A 20,649-nucleotide genomic window follows, 5' to 3' on the forward strand; every position below is an offset into this window, starting at 1 on the left:
TGCTGAGCTGCTTGGGCTGTGCTACATTGAGTCGCTCATTTAAGCACCAGCCAATTAAATCAAACATCATTCATTATAGCAGGCAAGCCTCCTAGCCAACTGCAGATGTAATGAGCAACAGATGAGATTCACGTACCACTGGCTCATGTCCACAGCAACAGAACTAGGTACCTTCACGTGGCCAAGTTGACAACTGAATCTAACTACCACATTGCCCCTGGGTGCAGACCTTTCTCCTGCATCTATTATATTAGCTGAGAAAAATCCCGACTAGGCCCTCTGGCCCTGCTTCTCATCCTCCTTAAGAGGCCTCCAATGGGAAACAGACAGACACGGTTCACCCTGGGCTATGGACTGAGACCACATCCATGCTCTAGGGCCCCCTGCCACACACTTCGTTTTATTCCTCAGCTTCTCTCCTTGCTTCCTTTTCAGCTCATCCAAAGGAAGGGCACTGGGCAGAAGCCAGGGGTCCTGAGTGCCCCTCGGCCATTCAATGGATGTTGAATGGTCAGCTTTATAAACTGGAGCTCCTGCTGCAAATGAGAGGTTGGCCATTACTGACACTGCTATTAAGGAGACAGATCAAAAGGAAGGAAAGGCCTTGGCCCCCGTGTCTCATCCTCACCCAGAAATACTTTCTGCTCATGCAATAAGCTGGCCTCTACAGGCATCACTTAAGGCGACTGTGGAATAAGGGCTTCGGGTGGCTTCTGTGACACTCAGCAATGACTCTATGCCAGGACACAAAGCCACAAGAGCTGATCTGGAGTCCCCAGCCTAGTAAGGCTTGTCTTACTGAGTCTGTATTCAAGGATTCTGGCCATTATGCTAGATGAGGTCTACAGGCAAGAGCACTTAAAATAAATGCCTACTTAATTTTGCTGGGAAAAAAATAAAAAAGACTCTACAGACGACCTGTATGTTTTCTGCTGTAGGAGCAGAAATCACATGATTCTCGTGGGCTCGGGCAGCCTGAGGCTCTGCTCCTTCCACTCTTTCCCTCTCGGCTCCAGATGGCCCTGTACTCTTTGAACATTTTCCAGGCCTCAGTCTTTGTGGAAATAGCCAGGAAAGCAATCTTAAATAAATACTCCAGTCTTCCCTTGCCTGGCTCTCCAGCAGAGCCTGTTGGCAGCAAATGCCTTGCAGTACCAGAACCATAGAAGAGATGAGCCAGAAGTGTCTTTTGTGATAATTAATCCACTTCTTTTCTTTTACAGGTGAGACCCAGGGAGCAAAAGAGATTTGAGTGACAGTCGCTTCCTCTGACAGGTCTTCCCTGTTCTTACCGCCCCCTTCCCTCCCACCCAGCCTCTGACTCTCAGATCCTAATTCCCGGTCCATTATTCTTTTCCCTGCACTTTGCTGCCTCTAATAAACCCCAGCAGATCCCCTCAATGGAGAAAGCCCTCAGTCCAGGCTGAAAACCAAGTGGCATGAGCCCCCAAAGACCCCAGGGGCTAGTGATATAAAGGATGGTTCATCCACTCTATAGAGTCAAAAACGATGATGCAAATCATGGGGGGGGCAGTTATTGCTTAATAGGTTCTGAGATTGTTCAGGGTGCTGAAAACTTTTGGAACTAGATGGCGGTGACAGCACAACATTGTGAATACAATTAGTGCCGCTGAATTGTACACTAAAAAATGGTTAAAGTAGCAAATTTTATGTTATATACATTTTACTGCAATTTTTAAAATGGCATGGAAAAGCACGATACAAAGCAATTTGGATATGTTGACCCAGTTTTGAATAAAACCCACACACAAACACACAGACACAAAGTCACACAAAGAAAAGTCAGCAAAGTACTAACTGATTATTTCTGGGTGGCAGAGTACAAATTGCATCCTTCTTTTCATTTAACTGTAACTCCTGATTTTTCTACTATACTTAGAGAGTCCTTTATGATGTTTTTAAAAATGAGGTTAAAAAATATATATTTTTTTTATGAATTGAGAGAAATAACACTGTTATGTTTTAAACCTAAATTTATTTACTTATTAAACTTAACCACATATAAATACAAACATTCTTAACATATGAGCATTCCATTCTTGATATATAATCAATAACTGACAATATCAGCACATAGTTGTATATTCATCACCATGATCATTTCTTAGAACATTTGCATCAATTCAACCCTGTTATTTTTTATTTATTATTTGTTTATTTATTTTTTCACATGGGCAGGCCCCGGGAATCGAACCTGGGTCTCTGGCATGGCAGGAGAGAACTCTGCCCCTGAGCCACTGTGGATCGCCCTGCACTATTATTTTTTAAACCTATGATGAAATTCTTCTCTCTTTCACAATGTGGGGACAGTGGCACGGTGTGGTTCTCTCCCTGGGCCACAGAAAGCAGCAGAGAGCCTTTCTGCATCCTTGACTTCTGACCCAGCCTGCCACGTGGGCAAGGTCCTACCCCAGCCCCGGCCTGGCATCCTGGGAGACGCGGGGAGGAGGGCACTGGCTGGCTGCCGTGAGCTCGCTGCCCAGGTGGGAGGATGGTTCTCACCCAGGAAACAGTTAAGCCCCCAGGATAGTTTAGATTGGCCAGAGTAAATTTCAACGTTTCCGAAGAGCGTGGGGACCCAGGGATCCATGGGGTCTAGAGTGACCGAGAAGCCTGAGAGGGCTGGAGACGGGCATAGAGGTGGAGCCAGGTTTTGAAGGAAGGAAGAATTTAGTCAGGGGATGGCAGGGAGGGCTCTGGGGCTGAGTCACCGCATAGGCAAATGGCCAGAGGTGAGACCACATGGGGTTGTGCAGGTGACGGTGAGGAGACCTTGGGACCCTGACACCTCAGAATGAGATGCACATGAGGCCTGGCAGGAGGGACGGGTTTGGGTCGGGGGGGAAGGGAAGGGGCTGGTGCTGGCACAGGCAGTCTTGTAGAGTCAGAACCATTACTCAGCTGGAGTCACTCCTGGAGTCACCGCAGGCCCAGCCCAGGCCAGGGACGTCACAGGGCCATCTCAGGGGCCCCTCACAGGGCAGCGACCACTGCTCGGTGGTTCAGAGCACAGGCTTTGGAGTCAGGCGGACCTGGACTCAGTGCCCCACCCAATGCTTCCTTGTTCTGTGACCTTGGAAATAACTTTACTTCTCAGAACCTCAGGCGGCTCCTGAGGGACAGAAATTGCACAAAATAACAAACAAAGAAACACACATCTAAATCTAAATCAACCTGTCTAGATAGCATTTAAACAACCCAGACTCATGGGTTGAACAGGAGTGAGGTCTTGTAATTCTGTACAGCTTAATGTAATACCTGGATACATTCCAGCCTATGGTGGGCTGATAATTAAAAAGTACTGATGCAGTCCCTTGAGGAACCAAAGAAAAATATATGGAACTACTAAATTTTCCCATCTAGGAAACCCCAAGTATCCTCTCAAACATTGGGAACTCCCAAGAAAATGGGCCAAGCCCTTGATTTTGAGGCTTGCCCTTAGGAAACTTATTTCTGTGGTGGAGAAGTTAAGACTACCTATAATGAGGCCTAAGAGTTGCTTCCAGGAAACCTCTTTTGTTGCTCAGATGTGCCTTTCTCTAAGCCAACTCTGCAAGTTACTCTCCCCCCTATGTGGGATGTAACATTCAGGTGTGAAAGTTTCCATGACAACACAGCACATGAGTCCTAGGGATGAGTTTGGCCCTGGCACTGCGGTATCAACAATGCCTTCCTGACCAAAATGGGAAAAAGAAGTGTAATAAAACAAGGTATCCATGGCTAAGAGAGATCGAATAGAGTTGAGAGGAGGCTACTCTTTTGCAAACTTCAGCTAGATATTGCTAACTGTCATGGCCTGCCAAATTCCAACCAACATCATGTCCATTAACTCTTGAACTGAGACTCGATAATCATGCACTAAGGTGACTTTCCAGGAACCTATAACTTCCAGAGGGTTCCTAGGCCAGATAAAGCCTGAAACCCAGAGGGTCCAGCCTCTCCAAGATTATAAACTCATTACATTTCCCTATGCTTTATTGTTGACACCCCTTATCAACATGAAAAAGTCAGAATGCGCACTGGCCAAAGACCTGTACGGATTGGGAAAAGGATCAAAGGAGAGGAGGAAGTATAATAGAAAACAGAGTTTAACAAATGAGGATGACCGCTGACTCACTGTATTGATATTTTTTTTAGCCTCTGTCATGGTCAGGTTCATGTGTCAATGTGGCCAGGTTCTCATACCCGTTTGTCTGGTTGGGCAAGTGCTGGCCTGTCTGTTGCTATAGGGACATGACCACAGCTACATCCACAGCTGATTCCATTTGTAATCAGCCAACGGGTGTGTCTTCTGCAATGAATGATGCTTAATCTAATCACCGGAAGCCTTTTAAGGAGGATTCAGAAGAGACAGTCTCTCTTCCTGCTTTGGCTGGAAAGCCTCTCCTGTGGAGTTCGTCCAGACCCTCCATTGGAATCGTCAGCTTCACAGCCTGCCCTACAGATTTTGGACTCTAAGTTCCCACGGTTACATGAGACACTTTTATAAATCTTATATTTACAAATATTTCCTGTTGATTCCGTTTCTCTAGAGAACTCTAACTAATACAACTATATGTGGTAGTTAGGTTCAGGTGTCAACTTGGCCAGGTGAAGGTGTCTACTTCTATTGCTGTGGACATGAGCCAATGGCATGTGAACCTCATCTGTCGCTGATTACATCTGCAGTTGGCTAGGAGGCATGCCTGCTGCAATGAACGATGTTTGATTTAATCAGCTGGATGCTTAAATGAGAAAGCTCAATGTAGCACAGCCCAAGCAGCTCAGCATACCTCATCTCAGCACTTGCAGCTCAGCCCAGGCCTTTGGAAATGTAGAAAGGAATCACCCCAGGGAAAGTTGTTGGAACCCAGAGGCCTGGAGAGAAGGCCAGCAGAGATTGCCCTGTGCTGTCAGATCGCCCTGTGCTGTCCTGTGTAAGAAAGAACCTCAGTTGAAAGTTAGCTGCCTTTCCTCTGAAGAACTATATATTTTTAACTAAATAAATCCCCTTTTATTAAAAGCCAATCCATCTCTGGTGTGTTGCATTCAAGCAGCTAGCGAACCAGAACAGCCTCCAATGTTGTGGAGCAGCTAGAAGGAAAAATCCGAGATAGTGGAATGGTAACCCATAACAAACTGAAATCTGTTCTGTAACTACTTGTTGAAGTGTACTTTGAAAGTTATTGCTTTTTCTTTCCTTATTTGTTTATATATTTCACAATTTAAAAATGTTAAAAATAAGTAAATAACACATAAAGAGCACTATATGCACCCAATAAAGGACCCTGAGAAGTAAAGTCTATAATTACAGGTCACGACGAGAAGCTACACTGCAAAGTGGCCTGGGAACCAGGGGGTTGTACATGTCCGACCAGAATGGATGGAGAAAGAGATGTTCTGAGAGACAGGAGGCCAGCAGGGCCAGAGTGATGATGCTGACACATAACAAACCGAAAGCATAGGATTAGAAAAGGAGAAGGTCAGCCAGAGAGGTAAATGCGGACAGTGCCCACACCAGCCCTGCCTGGAGGGGAGGTCCGGGTGAGGCCTGGGATGCTGGCCTGACCTGGTCTGGGCTGGCCCAGCAGGTGTCAGCATCTGATGCCCTTCAGCAGTGCAGTCACCATCTGGCTCCCTGGCTCACCTCCCGGGGGCACAAAGCAGCCTTCACATACTGTGGCTTTCTCTCAGGTGGACTGTAGGGAGACGGTGTCCTAGTCCAGCTAAGGCAATATCGACTTGGCCTGGCAGTTATACCACTCATTAAAAATTAATCAATGGACATCTGGTTTATACATCAGACTCTCCAACCAGGGCTAATATGAGTCAGCATCTCTGAGTTCCGTAACTTGGATTTGTTCCTTTTTCTCCATCCTCACATCCGCTGCCTATGTCCAAGCCACTCTCTCTTGCACCTGGATGACTGCGCCAGCCTCCTCTGTGGTCTCTGTGTTACCAGTCGGGTCCTCCTAGTGTTGATTTTCCATAGACCTGCCCCAGGGATCTGGGTGCCCTCTTTAAAACTGCCAATGGCTTCCCATCAAAATAAAATACAAACTCCTTTCCAAAGTTACAGATCTTCACACCATATAGTCCTGCCCATCTCTCCAGCATCGCTCCACCTCTGCCTGGCCCCTCTCCTCCCCCCACCATGGTCACTGTGAACCTGCCTATTCCTGAGCCAGGCCAGGCGTGTCCCAGCCTTGGGGCTTTGTCCCTACTGCTCTCTCTACACGGTGGGCCCGTGTGTCTCAGCAGTGGCTCCCACCCTTCAGATCTCAATCTGTACGCCCTTTGACCACCCTAAGAGTGGGTCCCTCCCCCTCTGTTTTTTGGGTCACAGCATGGTGGGGATTTTTCATAGTGGTTGTCAAAAACTGAAATCATCTTTATTTATTGATTTACTCATTTGTTTCTCTTCCACCTCTAGAATATAAATCCTAAAAACAGGAACTTTGCCTGCCTGGTTTGTCCTTATTCCTATGGCTTAGCACTGTTTTTGAGAAATAACAACAAAACTACATGTACAGAGTTTGCTATTTGCCAGGCACTGAACTAATCACTTTACATTAATTAAAGCATTTAATCCTCATAATAACCTATAAGCAGATACTTCTTATTATCTCCATTTTACAAAAGAAGAAGCTGAAACACAGCAAAGTCAAGTAACTTGCCCAAGGTGGAACAGTTAGGAAATGGCAGCCCCAGGGCCCAAACCCAGGGGATTTGGATGAGGACAGAGATATGGGATGGATGGAACACCAAGGAGACAGCTTCTAAGTCTCCCCAACTGGGAGCAGGGACCTCAGCTGTACTCACCTTGGGAGGCTTTCTGGCTCCCAGCCAGCCAACCTCTCCTGATGACTTATCAGACCTCAAGCACCTGGATTTTCCATTCAAACTTCTGATATTATCATCCTTATTTTGCCAATGAAGCCACACAGGCTGAAAGAGGCATACTGATTTGTTCAAGGTCATAAAGCTGGGCTGGGTCTCTCTGACTCCGAAGTCCTTCCCATTACCCATTTCAGCAGCCCTGGGAGTTTATCCTGTACTAATTTCTGCTAGGGATGAGAGTGGCCAAGGAACGACTTCCCAAGATGGAAAGACAAATACATTGTTTTGAACTCAGAATCGGGACCACTCCTTCATGTTTCAGTGCGGCCACCTCCTATCTGATGGGCCTTTCTAAGCCTCAGTTTCCCCCCTTTGTCAAGCAGGAATGAGAGAACCTGTCCTTCCACTGCAGAGCAATGCCATGCAGATAAAAGATGTTATAGAGAATGAAAGGACTTTAAAACAGGAAAGCTAAAGTCACACTCAAGACAGGCAAGTTTGTGACAAATGTGTTATGACATGTGTAAGAGAAGCATGTCTTGGCACACAAATGCCGGGCCGCAGATCAGTACGAGGGCTCACACAGCCACGCAGCCCACGGCCATGAACAAGTGCTCCCTAAACTGCAAGGCTGTTTTTTCTAAAACCTGGACAGCAATGACTTTTGTCCAGCTGTTCTTGGGAATTCTTAGCCAGATGACAGAAGAGGTAGCGGTAGGAAGGAGACCTGGGCAGAGTGCAGGAGACCATAAAACACCCAGAGAATATCAGGCAGAAAGGGAGATGCTTCTGTTTCAAATGAGGTTTTCACTAATCACAATTAACTCCTTTCTCTTTTAGGAAGTCGGGGATGCCTCTCCCCTCAGCCCCTGCAACTGTGCCACCTGGGCCGTTAGTCTCCATGTGCACCCCAGATCTATGTCTGCTCAGGGAAGCAGCGGGCTGAGCCCACGGCCGGCCCACGGACTCCTGGTTGGTCTGTCGATGGGAGGCACTGACGGGAGATTAGAGGGCGGAAGGAGAGCGAGGCTGGGGGCTGGTTCTGAAACAGCCCCCAACCCAACAGCTTGTAGTGCTGACACCATCCCCTCCCTCTGCTCGTTCAGGCCAAAGGGCACTAAAAGTTTCTATTGGCACTAGTTTCCAGGGGCCTCAACATCTCTTTTTGGTTCCCTTAGCCCTGCCAGCTCCTTTATTTTTATTTTTATTTTTATTTTTTTTTACATGGGCAGGCACCGGGAATTGAACCTGGGTCCTCGGGCATGGCAGGCAAGCCACCGTGTCCCCCCCTGCTCCTTTATTAATGTCTGCTTAACTGAAACGTCTGAGTGGAATTTCGTTTTCTGCCTGCATTTGACTGATACACTTCCTGACATTAAATTTATATATGAATGGGTGGGGTGGGGGAGGGGTGGGGAAGGGTGGAGGGGACCTGGGAAGGGGTGGTATTGTCTAAATGGTTAAGGAAAACAAAATGGGAAACAAGGAGACCTTGAGCAAATCCTTAACCTCTCTCTGCATCTCGGTTTCTTCACCCGTAAAATCATGACGATAACCTCGCATACCTTAGAGGTTTACTGCACACCCTGAATGAGTTCATGCACGCAAAGCATTTAGCACACGCCAAAACCCATAGTTAGTGCTCAAGAAATATAAGATATTCTTATCTTTGTTATTAAGTCTGAGTGTCGAAGTGTTAACAATAGCTTTCCCTTGGGAAAGGACTCACAGACTTTTTTTTCCCTGTTAGGAGGTTATCTATATTTTCCCATTTTTCTACTATGAATATGTATTATTTTTGGAGTTGTCAGAGAAGTAAAAGGATTAAAAGTAAAAACAGAGAGAGCCTGGGAAGGCTTATCCTTCCTCTTGCACTCACTGGAGATGTTACTTCCCACGGGGATTTCCCTGGGATGGAGCACTCACTTCCTCAAGTGACACTCTCTGGAAGGATGTGAACGAAATGACTGCCTGGGATGACATGCTGGGGACAGGGTGCAGGCTGAGACCCAGGTCCCAGGGCCTTTGTGCCACCCGAAGGAGGCGAGGGGATCTGAAAGGGAGGACCTGCAGTCATTCTTTCTGGTGTGCTGGTCTGTACGTAGCAGAGAGGAGATGGCAATTTGTCAGAGCCTCGTGGTACTCACGGGTACCACACTAAACAAAACCAAGGATCGTGAAGGGGACGCCACCCGCCCGCACTGGCTTCCTGCCCAAAGGTTTCACTCGCCAGCGCAGAGCCACAGACCAGCGTGCAGCCGTGGGCCAGGGACCACGTGAGAGGCCCCAAGCTGCAGAGTAACAGCACCAAAAAGGAGAAATGCCTCCTACGTGGGCCGAACAGATGACTGCAGGAGCAGGTGGACACCTCCCTTAGCGTGCTGCCCCCCGGACGCTGGGCACTGGGCTTTCTCTCCTCTGAGCAAAAAAGGGTCATGCAGATGGGGCAGCCCAAGGTCACACAGCCAGTCAGTGAGAGGAAAGCCCCTCCTGATCCTGCTCCATCCCGTGATCTCCAACTTGCTGTCAACCATGTAACCAACGCCACAGCTGCTCTGGATGGAGAACTAACAACAGCAGGTATCTACCCCTCACATGCAGGGTGTGCACCAGTTTAAAAGGCCCTTTTACCATCATCATCTCGCTTGGACCTCACTGCTCAGACTTCCTCGAGAAGACGCCTGGAACCGCGCTTACAAACATGGGCTTTGGAGCCAGAGCTTGAATCCTGGATCTGCTGGCTTGGTGACCTTGGGCAAGTTACTTAACCTCTCTGAGTGCCAGTCTGGACTTGTACAATGAAAACAGCTCCCACACTTCAAGAGAATTTAGTGAGAACACAACAAGAGAATGCATGCACACGAGCTCCCTCTAGCACATTCACTGATGGGTGGTAGACATTCCATAACGGCGTGATGGTGCTGATCGGCAAGGCTGTCACTACAACACAGATGGAAAAACTGAGGTCTAGAGAAGCTAAAGAACTTGTCCAAGGACGCTCGGGGCATCAGAAGCAGCCATGGCCTAGCAGCAGCTTCCAGTGGCCAAACAAATATCACAGGTGAGCCCCATACTGGGTGACTGTCTGGGACAGCCCCATCTTTGGGGGGGGGGCGTGCAGGGACAGGCCCTCTTCCCTGCAAGTCAGCCCTCAGGCCCTTGTCCCCTCAGACTATGCTGGTTAAGGAAGTTGGGAAAGGAAAAGGGAAGGGAGAGGCAGAACACCTCACCTCTCACAGTATCTGACTCTCTCTCACTTGATTTTCATTAATTATGTAAACTCTTATAAGTTCATTATCGGCATTCTTTGGAGTAGAGTCACATTGGAAACAATTTCAAATGCCCATCAACCGGGGACTGGCCAAATTAACCAGGATTTATCCACAACAAACCATTGGCAAAAGAATCATATGTCTACTGTGAAAATGTCTGAGATAGATTTTATGTGTACTGACATGGAAAGATGTTGATATACAGTTAAATGAAAACTGCAAGTTGTAAGACCGTATGCAACACTTGGCCCCATTCTGGTTTGCATATGTTTATACAGGCTTAGAAAACACCCTGCATGGAGACACACCACGCTGCTCTCATCGCTTACTTTAAGAGAGCAGAATTTTGGTTGGGGGGCCCAGAGGAGAATACACTTCTGAATTACTCAAGTTTTTCACCTATTCCTTTTGTAATTAAAACTAAGGAACCCACGTTAAAAAAACAAAACAAAACAAAAAACCTAAGGAAAAACAAACATATTAAGAAAAATGTTTTCATCAGTCTTATGCTCGTCCCATAATACCATTGTAACTCTATCTTTGCCTGTTCTCTTCCAATCACTACATACATACATACCTAATTTTACACCATTGAAATTCACGTGCTCATAATTTTATGGTATTTTTTTCATTTAGCATGAGTTATATCAGAAATATCTCCGTGTTATCACATCATCATCATCATGGTTAATGTTTACAGGGTGCTTTACTATGTGCTAGTTACCATGCCTTTAAACTGGTTTAATCTCAGTAACAACCCTAAAAGCAGGTACTTTTATTATCCACATTACAGAGGGGAAGACTGAGATTTACAAGATTAATTAATGTACCAAGGCCTCACAGTTGGCAAAAAAAGAAAGGAGACATACTCCATCCCACACCCAGGCTGGGAACCTCTCCATTCTCCAGCCATCACAGAGCAGCCAGGGGTAAGGAGGCCCAGGTACTGGGTGCCTATTTTGGGGAAGTCACTTCCTCTCTGCTTTGTTCACGCAATCATTCTTTCCGACAAGCATTCCCAAATCACTGTGCTACAGGCCAAAAATAGAACAATGGATAAAACATGAACCCTGCCCTCACCGTGATTACAGTCTAGCCCCAATTTCTTCAAGCTCAGGAAGGATCTCACTCGTGCCCCACCTCTGGCATGGGGTGGTCAGAAGCCTGGAATGAAGGATGCACAAAAAGCTTTGCAAGTGCCCAGCTCCCTCTGCAGCAGGGAGGAGCGTTTCTGTGAATAACGGCTACATATTATTTTATTCAGTGCTGTTCCAAAATGTACTCAATCATCTTCTTATTGTTAGACACTTAGTCCCAATTTGCTGCTATGAGAGAGGAAACTCGGTGGGGAATCATCCAAAGGAAGTAAGTCAAATGAAAGAAAAAGACAGATGCACAAAGAAGAGGCCGCCTAACCTTCTGAATCACTGGAGGGAGAACTCCTTCATCTCAAACTCACCAGGCCTCAAATTGAGTTCATTCCTCTGTGGCTTTTCCACCCCAAGCTGCAACTCTCCAACTTTCCTCCCTCCTCATCCCTCCAAAGCCACAGTTTTCCCTGCAAGGCCGCAGGCCATCCTTTCCTTTTGGTTCATTCAGTTGCCAGAGGGACCTTTCTAAACTACAGTTGTCATATCCCTCACTAGACCAAACACCCGCAAATGTTCCAGGAGCCTCCAAGCTCAAGCCAAGCTGAAATGCCTTAGCCTGACATATAAGAGACAAGGAAGGGGCAAGAGAAATCATGTGTATTGAGTTCCAGTGACGTGCCAGCACCACACCCGGTGCTTTACACAACCACAACCACAACATGATCTCTGTGAGATAGATGTGTTCACCATATTTTACAACAGAGGAAACTAAGTCTCACACTAGCTAAGCGACTTGCCCAAGGCCGCATGACTACTATATAGCAGTGATGGGCCTGGATTCCAGAGCTTCACTGAAGACCCCAACACAACCTCACCCACCCCCCTGTACCATCTGTACCATGCACATCAGACCACCCCTAGCCTTTGAATGCATCCCTGTCTCATTCCCCCTAATCTGGAAGAGGAGATGTCCTTTTCCCCCAGCAACTCTCAAAATCCTACCTGGCCTTTTGTGCCAGGCTCAAAGGTCTCCATCTCCTTGAAGCCTTCCCTGATCACCAAAGTTGGGATCCAGGCTTAGCATATGCAATAGCACATTCTTTACCTCCCCTGTCTCATATCCATGATTCTGTGACTCTTGAAGAAGAGGGATGCCTCTGAGTCCTTTCTGCATTCCCCGAGGACATAGAAGGCCACAGACAGGAGGTACCCAGGAAATATTTTTCAAATTGAACAAAACAGTACAACTTCCGAGAAGAAACTGCAAGCTGTCTGCCACAGCCATCAGGACATGGGCTCCCAGCCCTACTGCCTGGGTTTGAGTCCCAGATCCCCTACCTAACCTAGCTGTGTGACCTTGTGTAACTGTCTTGCTCTCTCTGAGCCTTAGCTCCCTCAATCTGTAGAACGAAAAGATTAATAATGCCTACATTCCAAGGGTTTTGTGGGGACGGTATGAGTTATACGTGTAAGCCCTCAAAACAGTACCTGGCATATAATAAGTGCTCAATAAATGCTAGTGGTTACTCTTCTTATTCACAAGCGTGCAGTCTACGAAGGAAGCACCGCCAACCTGCTCCCACTTCCACCCATCCGCCCAGGCTCGGGTCCCTTGGCTACAGGGCCTCCTCTTTACAGTCCCAGCTGGTGCCCCTGCAGTCCCACCCTTGTGGTTTCTGGCCATTACGGTCCTACCAAATGTGGCAGTGGGCGATGACAGGGCCAGCAGGACTTCCCTGAGAGCCAGTGAGAGCAGCGAGTCTGGAGTGTCTCCACTTCTAGGGGACCCTGGCCAGGCAGACAGAAGACCAGCCCCTCCTTGAGAACTCCCAGCCAGAATTTCTCTACCCCTTCCCCGAGAATCACAGCAGTCCCCAGGCTACCCCTCCTGCCAGACCCCATACCCAGACCTCTCTCCCTGGACCAGCCCTGCTCTACCCATCTACTGCTCAGCTACCTGGGCACCACCCTGGCTCTCCCAGATGCTGCTCCAGCTGTGTCACCTCAGCCAAGTCATTTAACCTCTCTGTGCTTCAGCTTCTGGTCTGTGGAACAGTTAACAATAGCACCCACCTGATAAGGTTGCTGTGAGAAGATACAGAGCTCTTTTCACAGTGCCCGGCATACAATAAGTATTCAATAAAAGCCATCACTCTGTGTAATCACTGGCATTCCTCCAGGTAGAGATTATCATTCCCTTTTAATAAATGGGGATGCAGAAGCCCAGAAAGGGGACGTCAGCGGTGTCCGGGATGGAGCCAGCACAGAGGCTCTTCCCACATCAAGAGACCTGCCCTGCTGGCACACTCCCAAGATTGTCCAGAGCCACTGGCTGCCCATCCTGCGGTCCTGGCCCATTACCCATGAGGCAGCTCTGGCCTCTTCTCCTCACCTTTTTGGGGCCAGACTGGGAGGCCAATGTGAAGACCTTCCTAGGGGCAGCCTCTGGCTCTCAGCTATAATGCCCAGCCCTGGGCCAAGTCCTGTATATGGAACAGCCTAAGCAACAGAGAAGCAGGCATCTGGGCTGCAAGAACCCCAGGGACAGAAGATCAGGGTCCATTAGCGCTGGCTCTCCCACTCAGATGCTATGTGACCTTGGACAAGTCAATTTTCCTCTCTCAGTCTCATTCAGCCTTTCAGTATTTACTGAGGACTAAAGGACAAAGCATTGTTCTCATGCCGGGGTTCTGTAGAAGGAAATCTCCTAGAAGCTCCCAGAGTTGGGCCTAGGGAGCTACCACACCACCCAGAGAAGGTTTTAATAGGAACAATGCTCCCTGCACCAGAACCCTCCAGGATTGCCTTAAGGCACCCCTGAGGATCCCAGGAGACATGCTCTGCACACCACACAGACTGGGCCCAGGATTGCCGGGCAGGCATGACCTCAGGCTGGCCTGCAGAAGCCAGCTTCATCGCTGCATGAAGCTGGCAGAGCCTCACTGGGCCATGGTGGCTCAGAGGGAGGCTGGCACAGGCTGCCTCTGCCGCAGGCTCCATATGGAGGAATGGGTGGGCAGGCGGGCACACAGCCTCCTCTATTCTCCACACCCTTGCCCAGGACAAGCAACACAGAGTCTCCCAGGAGCTTCTGGGGGAACATCATCCCAGTTTCCCATTCTCAACCTAGCCCAACTGCAGCTTATTCTGAAAGACTCCTAATGTGGGGGGTGGGGAAACCAGGATGAAGCAGCTGGACCTTACTTGGCTTGGAAAGGTCCTAAATCCAGCCCTCTTACACACCCACCTTTAGGTGCAGAGGTGACATGTGGATCCATAAGTGACGGGAGAAACACACATGGCAGTGCTCTTTCCCCCACCAACGCATCCCTAGAGCTCCGGGGCTGGGGTGGGGGTGGGGGATCCTTGGTAAGCAAGGACTGCGGCCAGCATCAGAGAGATTCCAGAACTCCTTTCTGGTCCTATTTTAGCCGCTGAAGGTCCCCATAAGCTGGCCACTCCGGACTACAGCACCTCCAGCCAGTGACCTCAGCACCCAGTAAGTGATCTAGTGGCGGTAGTCACTTGGACCCCCACCCCTGTCCCCAAGACCCCAGCTTCGTGGGTCCTTGGACCTCCCCAAGTGGGAAGGTGCCAGCCACAACTGGGGCATGCAAGTCTGTTCCCTCTAATCAGTGGGGGCAGCCGCTGGCCAAGACAATGCCAGGCCAGAGCCACAGAAGTCCTAGGGCTAAGGTCCACTCCCCCATATGGGGAGACTTGGAAAGGAGGAGAGTAGAGGAAGTGAGCCTGGAGTGGGGAAGGGTCTGTAATCTAAGCATGAGAACAAGGGCAAGAGCTCCCCAGCATGGCAACCTCCAGTCGAAAGAGCGTCCCTCCAGCAACCAAAGCCTGCTGGGAGTGATCCAGAAAGCCCTCGGCCCCCTGCTCGCGGAGAACAGAGTGGGCCAGCCAGTGGGAGCCCAGCACCCACCAGCCGTTCATCACCAAGCCAGCCCCAGCCTACCGCCTCCCGGGGTCTCTCTCCAGGCCTCCTGGGAAACTGCAGACCTGGGAGGCAGGAGCGGACCAAGGGGCCTTCCCCAGTACTGGCCTGGGGGGCCCAAAGACTGCAGACTCAATGCCCCCCCAGCCTCGACCCCGATCCTCCCCCGGGGCTGAAGGCTGGGCCCAGACAGACCGAGCCCCCGGTCCCCAGTGCCAGCGGCTCTCCCCCCTCCACGTGCCTACCTGCGCCTGAGGGTCCCCATGTCGGGCGGGCTGGGCGAGGGGTGGTCCCCTCGGCTGTCCGGGGCCCGGCAGGCCGCGGGGCGGGGCAGGCGCGAGGGGCCGCGGCGGGCTCTGCGGAGCAGCCTGTTCCGCGACACCCCCGCCCGCTGATGGATGCCGACTGCAGCAGCGGCCGCGGCGGCGGCTCGGCGTGCGCCGGGGGCTGGGCACGGTGCCCACAGCCCCGGGCCTGGCGCCCGACGCGCGGCCAGCCCCCGCCCGGCCCCAGCGCCCAGCCCAGGGGCGGCCGCCGCGAGCGCCTGCCTCCGCCCTCCCGGGGCCCTCCCTCGCCTCCGCCTCCTTCCTCGCCGGTCTCTCCTCTCCCTGCCGCCCTCCCTCGCTCTCCCTCTCAGGCTCCCAGGCCGCCTCCTCCCGGCCCCTGGCACCCCGGCGGCCCCCGAGCGTCTGCGGGACGGGGCATCAGGAACTAACTCCGGCGCCTCCGCTCCCCCGCCCCTGGCCGGGCCAGCCCGGATGCTCCTCGCTCTCGCGGGCCGCCCGCTCTCGGGGACTCAGCAGGGGGAAAGGGAGGGGATGGGGAGGAGCCCTCATTCAAAAGGGCTGACTCAGCCTCAGTGGGCCGCTCAGCCCGCGGCGGCCGGCACCCTCACCTTCCCTGCAGCGCAGAGCAGAGCAGAACCTCCGCGGGACTCAGCGTCCCCCGGCCCCCCCGGGAGGAGGTAGGAGGGAAACGTCTCCTGGAAACCTCTACATGCGCCTCTGAGGGTCTCTCTGGACGCGTGTGAGTGTGTGTGTGTTCACATGTACATCAGGGAGAACAACCGGAGGTGTAAAGGTGAGTGCAGGTGCCCGAGTAGGGACCAGGCCTGTGTACAGATGCGACTGTAGTGTGTGTGTGTAAACGCTGAGCGTGCATCCGGCTCCAGGGAGGAGTAGGGGGTGGCCTAGGCCTATTGCACTGAGGCCGTTGCTCCAAGCCTTGTTGCCCCCTCCCCCCCAACAGCACTGCTACCGCTCAGCAAGCCCCCACGACCCCAGCACCCTCACCTGGCACCTGCAGAGGGCTGGAGGCCCCAGCCCAACTTGGCCACTGACTCCGCGAGTACCTTTGGGCAGGTTGCTCCTTTCTCTAGGCCGGTTTGTGAAGGATGAAAGAAGAGTTGGATGAACCTATCTACTGGGGCCCTCCTCAGCTGGTGGGAAAGGCAGGGAGAAGACACAGGCAACCCACATGGTCTTCAGAGCTCTCCACCCAGGGCTCCACAGTTGCAGTTGGACTGACTATAGATCCGCACCCCCTGCTCCCTATCTCCCCAACCCGGGCACACACACACACCCAATCCTTCATTCTTCAAGTAGTGGCTGGGTGCCGGCCATGGGCCGGCCACTGTTCTAAGCACTACAGAATCCAGCTCAAAGTTGGAGAGCAGCCCAGGGAGAACCAAGCCACCCATCCCCCATGCTGTGAGTCCCTTACCAGTGGGTGCTCCATCTCTCCCAGGAGGCTCCAGGGATGGGCAGCGCACTCCCACACCCTCCCCAGAACAGGGCTATGCTCTGGGCCAGCACTCCTCAGGGAACTGAAGATAGCAACTCTGTCCCTTCTCCACCCCATCCAAGCCAAGCCTTCCCTTTTCCAAGTTAAACATGACTAACTTCTGCACCAGATGCTCCCACGACACAGCTTCCTGTCCCTTCGTGCTCCCTGCTGCCCACTCGGCTCCAGGCTGGGGGGAGAGCAGAGAGCAGAACGAAGCCAGCCTCCCCCAAGCCAGGCGGCACCTACAAGGTGGGATGGACAGACTCGCCCAGGGCCAATCCACGAGAAGGGCCAGGTCTCCTCCTTCGCCCTCGGATGCTCCATTCCCTGTTCCCAGCCTCCCACCCAGATCCAGTTCTTCCCAGGAACTCAGGAAGTCCCAGGAACTCAGCAGGGAGTCCCGCGCAGGCCCTCAGGGCTGCGGCCTTGGGCAAGTCACTTTGCCACTTGAGGGTGCTCAGCTCCCTCAACATTTTGTCACAGGAATGAGTAAGAGGATTACTGAAATTTAAAGGGTTAGGCCAGAAGAATCTATGGTTTCATATGCACATCTGCTGAGAAATCCTTGCAAGCTTGCCTTAAAGTATTTTGACTTCAAATTGATCGTTGGTGGCCTCTGCTCGCTGGCCCATGGGCAGGAGGCCCTGGGCTACATGTTCAAGGCCCTCCCCCTTTGCCTCTGATTCAGCTCTCCTTCCCAAACCCTCCCCCTCTTCCTTCCTTCAGGCCTGAGCCCTCCCCACTCCTCCCCTGGGGCAGGGCCATCTTTCCACCCTCCGCAGCCAGATGGATCCTGTTTCCCGGGAGAACCCAGGCTATACTCCGAAGACCTCCGCAAGACATTCTTAGAGCACATTTTGGTTTTATGCTCCAAGCACCCAGTTCACCTCAGGCAAAAAGCCACACAGAAAATCAGGCTTCACCTATTGTTACCATTATGTCTATTAGTGTTGTTGTTGTTATTATTATTGACTAGCATTTTTTTGAGCACATTCTTGTTTGTAAAGTACTTTCATGTGTGATCTTTATCATACCTTGTGAGACACTGTCATCTACCATTTTATAAAATGGCAGGTTAAGGCCCAGAGTGGTGAATGACTTGCCCAAGATCACATATGCACATGTTAGCGGTGCTCCCTGGACCACTTTCCATTTACCCCACAACAATCCTTTCCAGAGAATTCTAGGGGTAGGAGTGGACAGGGGAGACGGGGACCCTCTCTGAAGAACACATGGCCCCTTTACACATCAGTTGAAATCACTACCACAGTTACCTGCTTTCATTCCCCAGGCAGGGAAACTGAGGCACAGGGACAAGACCCAAACCCAGAGTCAAGTCTCGTGAAAGGCTCCATGGAGAAATGCCAGGGGCTCAGGTAAAGGAAGAGGGGCCCTCCTGATGAAGAGGCGCTCTTCAGCTCCCTGAGCTCTGAATTCTGCCTCCGGCTCTTGCTCTACCCGCTTCTTTCTGTGTGACCTTGGGAGGGCTGTTTGACCTCTCTCTCCGTTTTCTCACCTGTAAAAGGGAGGAACGCTCCCTGTTACACTTCTACCACTGGGTTACCATGCTGAGAGGGGAGCAAATGCCGGAGGAAGAGAAAGGACAGGGCCCCTGTAAAGCCTCCCTACCTTCTCTGCCTTTGCCTCATCCCCTCTCTCATCTACCTAGGAGTTGGTAGAAATTCCATCCTCTTACATTTTAACTAGAGGGAACTTGATGGTGCAAAAAAGTCAGGATACAGGAAAGCCAGGAGAAGGGTGGAAATGATTTGTATCTCTGGTTGGGAGGACACCACCCCACAAGGCTACTGGCGGGGAGCCAATTCAGGGGCCAACTCTGCCCCCAGGCTGGGGAGCAAAAACTCAGACCCAAACACTGCAGGCAAGGCCCCTCTGAGACCCCCACCCACCCACCACCACCTCTTTTATCTTTCAAATGAGGAAACCAAGTCCCTGAGCAAAGCAGCAACGTGCTAAGGTCTTGCACAGGTCAACAGTGGGCTCCTGACTCCCTTGACCCCGTGGTGGGCTGGGTGGTCCTGGGGATTTAATCTTTCATTCGGCAGGCACTGATGCTTATGCTGCCAGGCCCTGGGCACTGGGCAAGGAGGGAGGAACTGGGCTCAGTCCCTGCCCTTGAATTCACAATCAGACCAGCGGGGGAGAAGGGCACATAAACCAATCCATCACAGAATACTATAAGATTAATCACCACCATTTCCTGTGCCTGGCACTAGACATGCATTCATTTGTTTAATCCTTATAGCAATTCCCTGGGATCGAAAGTATTAACCCCTTTCAGAGCTGAAGTAACCGCAGCTCAGAGGGGTTAATAATTTCCCAAAGTTCACCCAGCGAGTAAATGGCAGGACCAGGATTGAACGCTCAGTCTGTCTGACGCCAAACCCTGAGCTTGAACCCTCCTGCTGTCCTCCCTGCCTCTCGAGCGGTGTTTTCCAACATGGTATCACTAGCCCTGTGGGACTACTGAGCACACGTGGCTCATGCAAACTGAGATGAGCTGTAAATGTAAAATACACTGGATTTTGAAGACTTAGAGCCAAACAGAGAGAGAGAGAACATAATGCATCTCATTAGTAATTTTATATTGAAATGATAACATATTAGGTATATTGGGTTAAATAAAATACATAATCAGAATTAATTTCACTTGTTTCTTTTTACGTTTTAAAAAATGCAGCTACCAGAAAATTTGAAATTACATATGGAAGTTTGCTTTCACGGCTCACATTATATTTCCTTGGTCAGCTCAGGTTCAGTATCTGAGGTCCTAACCCATCCAAGGGGGCTCAGAAAAGGCTTCCTGGGCATCAGTTAAAGGGGAGTCACGGAGAGCAGGACACTCCAGGGCAAAAGAGCAACATAGAAGCCTGGCTGCCACCCCAGGTGGCTGTGAGCTGGGCCACCCTCAGGAGGGAGCCTCGGGAGCCAAACCTTGCAGAGCAGTGTGGCCCACAGGTCTGGGAAGTTCTACCTGAAAAGGTTGTTCTCGCCATGTCGATACTTTCTAGAAGGCACCACAGGGCAATGTAGGGAGTAGGTAAGGGTGGACAGGCGGCAGCTGCCACCTGGCAGGGACCTCCCGCCTCCAGCTGCCCCTCCTCCCCTCTCCTCCAGGAAGCCTCCGGAAACAATGCCATTCCCAAGGCCCTCGCCCTTCCCTGGAACCTTCCTATCAGATCGTGGGAACTACGCACTCCTGCATTTGGCCATTTTCTAGCATGGAACGATGCCACTGCCTCAGAGCTGCACATGGGTTACACGCTACAAAGCGCTTTCTACAGCTAGTGTAGTGTTGTCGACATACCTGAAGGCAATGCTTACCTCTGCTGAAGAGGACAGGGAAGGGATTTGGAGAACAGTCATTAGTACAGAAGCTGTGTGACCCCGGGCAAGACTTTAACCTCTCTGAGCTTCGTTCCAACCCCTGAGAATGGAGATAATATCAGCACCACCTCTTAGAGATGCCACAAGGATGGGATGATAAAATATCACAAAGGACTTAGCATGGAGCCCTGCAGCGGGTACTCCCTTTCCCCCGCTTGCTCCTGCCTGCAGGTGCCCCCACAGTACTCCCATCTCTCCAAAGCTCACCTACTCTCAAAGGCCACTTTCTCTCCAGGAGCCCTACCCTCACTGCCTTCTCCCCCATGCCCCATCCCGCCTGCCTCTTTCTCTGGCTGGCTGGACCACA

At 50.9% G+C, this 20,649-nt stretch overlaps 1 protein-coding gene across 12 annotated transcripts in view; it reads right to left on the reverse strand.

Moving 5' to 3' along the window:
* EPB41L1 (erythrocyte membrane protein band 4.1 like 1) overlaps positions 1-20,649 on the reverse strand; it is a 117,656-nt gene that overhangs the window by 52,960 nt on the left and 44,047 nt on the right. For 2 of the 12 annotated variants that reach the window (XM_077169761.1, XM_077169750.1), the window contains exon 1: positions 17,051-18,803. The exons of 1 other annotated variant lie outside the window; for it this stretch is intronic. In XM_077169761.1, coding sequence (XP_077025876.1) covers positions 17,051-17,258 — 208 coding nt within the window. In that variant the 5' untranslated portion in view covers positions 17,259-18,803. 9 more of the 12 variants (XM_077169795.1, XM_077169838.1, XM_077169741.1 and 6 more) reach the window with 9 other exon arrangements.

The sequence above is a fragment of the Tamandua tetradactyla genome, chromosome 1 (assembly GCF_023851605.1).
Source record: "Tamandua tetradactyla isolate mTamTet1 chromosome 1, mTamTet1.pri, whole genome shotgun sequence".
In the NCBI taxonomy this organism is placed as follows: domain Eukaryota; kingdom Metazoa; phylum Chordata; class Mammalia; order Pilosa; family Myrmecophagidae; genus Tamandua; species Tamandua tetradactyla.